This window comes from Oryctolagus cuniculus, chromosome 2 (assembly GCF_964237555.1).
Source record: "Oryctolagus cuniculus chromosome 2, mOryCun1.1, whole genome shotgun sequence".
Taxonomy (NCBI): Eukaryota; Metazoa; Chordata; class Mammalia; order Lagomorpha; family Leporidae; genus Oryctolagus; species Oryctolagus cuniculus.
In genome coordinates this window covers 198119801-198125800 of record NC_091433.1, presented here as the reverse complement: position 1 = coordinate 198125800, position 6000 = coordinate 198119801, and the positions used below count along the sequence as shown (strand labels likewise).

At 58.9% G+C, this 6000-nt stretch overlaps 1 protein-coding gene across 5 annotated transcripts in view; it reads right to left on the bottom strand.

Moving 5' to 3' along the window:
- Nucleotides 1–240: 240 nt before the first annotated feature.
- The window catches only part of EIPR1 (EARP complex and GARP complex interacting protein 1), a 128161-nt gene continuing 122401 nt past the window's right edge, over nucleotides 241–6000 (bottom strand). For all 5 annotated transcript variants that reach the window (XM_051833299.2, XM_070069472.1, XM_070069471.1 and 2 more), the window contains 3 exons: nucleotides 3763–3930; nucleotides 2636–2803; nucleotides 241–769 (listed from right to left, as the gene is read on the bottom strand). In XM_051833299.2, coding sequence (XP_051689259.2) covers nucleotides 595–769; nucleotides 2636–2803; nucleotides 3763–3930 — 511 coding nt within the window. In that variant the 3' untranslated portion in view covers nucleotides 241–594. The remainder of the gene's footprint in view (nucleotides 770–2635; nucleotides 2804–3762; nucleotides 3931–6000) is intronic.

Here is a 6000-nt window from a genome sequence, read left to right as displayed (position 1 = left end):
GAGGAGGGCCGGAAGCTAGGGAGAGGGCTTTGCTCACAGAGCAGACTGCAGGTTATAAGAAAAGTACAGGCAGAGAGCTCCCAGGCACAGGGAGGCAGAATCACTGAATCCCAGAGGGCGTGGGGGGACCCGGTGCCTGGGGCGCCACACCCTTAGCTGTTAGGCGGCAGAGCCTGGGAGCTCCGTGCCAGGCACCTTGTCCACCTGCATCCTTTCAGGACAGACACTCAAAGCTCCTGGTGGTGTGGCATCTGAGGTGCTGGGCCTGCAGCGTGGCCTCACTGACTTTATTCCCTTTCTAATCTCAAGACAAGGATGCATTCATGTTACGGGGACAGGATTTTCTTTGTAAAAACAAACTCCCTACACCCTTTGAACAGAACACTGGAGTCGAGCGGCGGCCGGGCGGCGACAAGGGGCCGTGCGGGCGTCAGCTGGGCCGCGGCAGAGGCTCCACAGCGCCTTTTACGGCCCAGACGAGAGGGAGGAGGCGCTGGCTGCCCAGATCGGGGTTTGTCTGGAAAACAGACGGCCTCCAGGGCGCAGCACACCAGCAAGGGCACCGGGAGGCCGGACGAGGGCTGCTGCCAGCGGCTAGAGCAGTATGTGGTACTTCAGAGCCCTGGGGACCCTGTTGATGACCAGCCTGCCATCATAGCTCAGGGAGGCGAACAGCCATGGGTCGGCCGAGGACCAGTCCACGGCGTACACGCTGTCTTCGTGCTCCTCGTAGGCGGCGATCACGTTGTCCTGCAGGGGCTCCTTGCTCCTGCAATCCGACACACATGGACGTGAGCGGGTGAGAGCCGCAGGGACACACGGCCGCGCGCTGGGCCTGGGTGCTCCCCCTGCGTGAGGGGAAGTGCCCGCAGCCTGCACTGGGCAGGTGGCACGGGCCCTGCAGTCACACGGGCCCTAACTACCGAGGTGAGGAGTGGAACCCCAAACCCTGTGGTTCACAGAAGTTGGTGCCACTGGCTGGGAGTGTCCTGGCTGCCTGGGCCCTTGGACCTGCAGGAGCCTGGCTGATGTGTTGCAGTACTGGGGGCATCCCGGGCTCAGGAACAGTCCTGTGACTGAGGGAAGCACGGTGGGAGATGCCATCACCAAGGCAGAAGGACCGCAGCAGCAGCTGCTCTCGCCCCTGCCACTCCCTTGCCCATGCAGAATCCGAGGGGCCTGGCTGGGAAGTGGGCGTGGGCTGTCAGGGACCCTGGCACTGAGAGACAGAGGCCCCTCTGCCCAGCAGGGAGCAGGACCCAGCCTGTGTGGTCCTGGTGCCGGGCTTCCTGCCTGTCCTCCCTGAGCTGAGCCACAGCCTCCTCTAGGAGCCGGGAACACACAACCCACACACGAGAAGGGAGCATTTTCCCAGCAGGCAGCGCACATGTCAAGGACGTGGGCCTCGGGCCTGTGCTAGCGAGGAAGCCTTGGGCCTGCGTACTGAGGGCTGGCACCCAAAGCTGCCCAGCCCTCAGCACGCAGGCTTCTTTGTCTTCCCAGTTCTCAGAGCACCCACGCACCCCCACACTGCCCGGTGCCCCTGCAGCCTCCTCTGCCAGAGCTGCACTCCTCAGGAGCCCACTTTGTCCCTGCCTCGCCCGGCTCCCCAGGGCGGGGACCTGCCAGTGGTCAATGACCTGCTGATGCTCTGTGTCTCCCTGGACTTAACAGGACATCAGGACTGCAGGAGGCCCACAGAGAGCATCCGCTGGCCCCAGATGCGGCCATGGCTCCCTTCTCCAACGCGGGCCAGGCAGAGGGAGCCCTCGGTCATCACGCAGGCCCAGCCAGGATGACCAACTCCCCTGATGTAGTGGCAGGGAACCCCACGGCACATGCGCTCAGTGTGCGCCCTGGCTGGCCTCGTTTCTGAGACTTTGCACACGAGGCCGTGGGGAAGGCCCTCCCGCGTGGAATTCAGCCACGGGAACCCGGGAAGGAGCTCACAGCAGAACCACAGGCCTGCCTATGGTTTAGGGTTCAACCCGTTCACTGCAGAGTCTCCTCCCTCTCAGCCACCAAGAGCCAGCAGCTGCCACCGGCAAACACCAGAGAAACGCGGGGCATCCCCTGCAAACGTCTCCCCGTGGGCCCTGCCTCTTCTCACCGTGCTGCCTCCTAACGCAGAGTCCTGACAAGAGTCCTGCTGGCTCTGACCCCACGTGTCGCAAGGTGAGCCCTGCCCCGAGCTATCTCCCCTCACAGACGTGTCAAGGCTCAGCAGCAGAGCGTGCAGGATGTGCCACGTGTCCCAGGACGAAGCAGGGCTGAGTTGGGACCGAGGGGCTGGCCTACACCTGTCCAGCAACTGAGGGCCACAAGCAAAGGTCAACAGCTTTGTGCACACACCCCCAAATCCAGGACAGCGAGGGTGTGCATGGCTGTGTGTCCTGCCTTGGGGGGAGGGGTTCTATCAGGTGGGCAAAGGTCAGTCTCAGCCTTGCCAAGGTGGCCATCTCTAGGATGCCGCACAGGGCCTGCAGTAAGAGTACACAAAGACATCTAAGCCACACCAAAGACCTCACCAGACCCACCACGGTGGGTGCTGACCTGAACCACACAGCTGGGTGCACAGCTACCTGCATCATCTACCCGGATCTGCAGGGGGCGTGCGCGGCCCCAGCGTCCTTACTTCTCGTCCAGGTGGCGGTCCTCCTGGTCGCTGGTGTCGTCGTCATCCACCAGGTGGCCGAAGGGCTCGGAGGAGATGGACACCATGTTGGACAGGATGACTCTGCTGTCGCTGCTGCCACTGAGCACCAGCTGGTCGTGGGAGTGGTTGTAGCGCACGCTCCACACCCTGTGGAGGGAGAGGGCGGCGGGGCCTGAGCAGGAGTCCCCGAGGCCCTCGCTGGACTGCGAGTGGGGCCCCGGAGGGTCTGCAGCAGGGGACTGGCCCTACTTGCTCTCAGCAGGTGGTGATGAGGACCACTACCATCTGACCCTGCAGAGGGAAGGGGCAGCTGCCCGAGCTGTGGACACTTCCGAGGCCACAGCAGTCTGAAGCAGCGTGGGGGTCAGTGATAACCTGGGACACCAGACAGAGCCCGACTCGTCTGCACCAAATGCTGCCATGGGGTGGCGGGGGTGTCCAGGCCAGGGCCAGGAAGGGCACAGCAAACTGCAGCAACTCACGGAACCTGCCAGAACGCAGTGCAGCCGCCTGGATTTTTAAATTTTCTGGTTGCAGGGCTAGGGGAAGTAGAACCCCTGTGAGGTGCTCCCTCACCTAGGAGAGGCCTCCTTCAGCTCTGACCTCTGCACACCTCTGGGAGCACAACCCCCACACACTTTGTCTGGATTCACACTTTGCATGTGGTACATTTCTTGGCAAAAAGTCCCCAGTGGCTAAGAAGCAGTCAAACGAGATCTCGGGGAAACGAGGGATCCTGGGCTCCCCGCTCCTCCTGACAGTGACAGACCCCTACTGCGTGGATGTCTCCTGAGTGACTTCACCAGTCACCTGCTGGTGGACATCTGGGTGGGCCCCAGTTCCCACGCACCGCATCAGTGCCGTGTGGGCATCGGCCCATGTTTGCATAGCTGAACCAGCACCGTCTCCGTAGAAAATGGAGTCTAATGTTTTTCTTCTCTTCCTGTGTTTATAAATCACAACCATTCAGCTTTGGAGTTACCATTTCTTTAGGAAAAACAGAACTGGGCTGACTGACTGAGAAGCACAAATCAAGCAGGCGGTGCCTTTCCCAGTGAAGAGTCACCCAGATAAGGGCAGGGCCCCTCCCCCAGGCGCCACCCTACCAGTGGGAGTGCTCCTCCAGTGTCTTCACGGGCTCCGTGACGTTCCGGGTATCCCAGAACTTCACCTTGCAGTCGTCTCCACAGCTCGCCAAGTAGTACTGCTTGTTGGGGTTGAAGTCCAGGTCACGCACCAGCTGTCCGTGGGCATTCTCTATGCAGTATATCTGGCTGTGGGAGGGAAGCAGAGCAGCACACAGAGGGCTCAGGGGACCAGAGGAAGCTGTGGGCTCTGCAGGCAGCATCAGCTTCCCAGAACCCAGGCCTGGGTGTCCTGAGGCAGCAAGCCAAAGGGACAGCAACCACCTTGGAGAAGCTCAGATGGCCTTTGGGACCGACAGCTGGCACATTCTGGACAGACACAGCGAGAAAGAAAAAGACAAGACAGAAGATGAGGGTGGCACAACTTGTGTTGCCGGTGTGGAGAGACAGAGAGACAGAGAGAGAGAGAAGACAATTTGGAAGAGCTATGAAAACAGATGAAGGATGCGCTGTCTGCTGTGGCTGGGCCTGTCTTCTAGTTGCTCGCACCCCCAGGGACACCACTGACGGCCCTGTGCAGCCCACTCATGCTGAAGACGGGAGATGCAAGACGAGTGTGTGAAGCGAGTCATGATCTGTCGATGGAGAATGTGCTCATGCACACTCATGCCTATGTGCACACGTGCTGTCACACACATACTCACAGATTCATGCACACATGCTCACACCCAGGCACACAGTTGTGCATACATGCACGCATGTTCACACAGGTACATACTTATGCATATGTGGCACACATGCTCACACACACACACGTAAAAGGACATGTGTGCATATATAACTTAAGCCAAGATCCCCAGAGCTCCTGACTGCTCCTTATAGGACCTGCAGTCAGGTTCTGCTCACAATGGTCCCTCTGATGCCATGAGCTCCCAACAGAGGGCAGAGCCAGTCAGGGCGCACAGTGGGGTTAGAAACACAAGGCCTGCATGTGGTCGGCACTGGGGCCCATGGCCTGCTGCCGCCCTGCTGTCCTACCCCCCTCCTCTCACAGTGGGACTGCAACCTCTCCTGGGGTCACTGAACGCCCTTGCCTGTCACAGCTTCAGTGGGAACAGTGGACAACCGGGGACACCTGTGCCCTGTAACTGCCTCCCACCTACCCCTGCTCTCCAAGACCAAGGCAGTCCCTTTCTTTTTCCTTCATGGTGAGTTTTTCAGCCTAAACCACCTTTAAATCTGGAATAGGTTTCCATATCCTGCCATTTTTCAGTATCCTAATAGCCTTTTTCTGAAATAAGATGCCCCAACTTTCACTGTTCAAGTGAAACAGGCAGTACAATGCAGAAAATGTGGCCAATTCCCAGAGAACTGGTGGACAGTCACACACACACTCCTACCAACGACAGGCTCACGGCAGGCTCCAGCGGGAGTGGCTTTAACACGAAAGCTACGACATCCTAGAGGAAGCACTCACGCCATCCTGGCTGAACCAGGACCACAGCTTTTTGAGGACAGGGAAGTGAGGGTCCCCAGGCAGGAGCCACACCTCTGCTCTGTGGCAGACCCACCGCCGGTGTGAGCCCGTCATCGTCACAACACCAGCAACACAACGCGGGTACAAGACACCGACAACCAAGGCCAGGTCTCATTTCTGTTTATTTTGGTCTGCAATGTTGCCTTTTAACTTCCTGTCCACAGATGCTGAAATGCCTCACATCATTCAAGAAACAATGAGAACAGGAAAAGCGGACGGTAGGACCCAGGGGTTCATCTGGTCTACGTCTGAGGCTGCAGCTCCCGCTGTGTGCAGACATACTCACGCTGAGGAAGGGCGGGCACAGATCAGCCCCGGATTTTCAGAGGGGCCTCGGAGCTGAATTTAAAGCCGTGCCCCCACCCTGGGAGCGACACGAGTTATTACGAGACATCCGTCTTTTCCGCTCGGTGATAAATTAGGGTGTGCTGAGGGGATAAACTGTATCTTAAAAAAGCTGTGCAGGCTTCCGTCGCCATGGTAACAGACGTGCCCGCCATCACTCCTCTGCCTATCAAAACCACTGGTGGAACAGAAAAATCACTCTTATTTGTTCCATTAGAACTGGTGGTTACTGCATATAATTACTTAGATGACAAAATACCATTACCCAACAGGTGCGCCTCTCGAGGGCACAGACGTGGTCAAAGACAACTGCACGAGAGCCCTGCCCCGGGGGCTGCACCTGTCGCCCTGCAGGGTTCATGGTAGAGGCGGGGCAT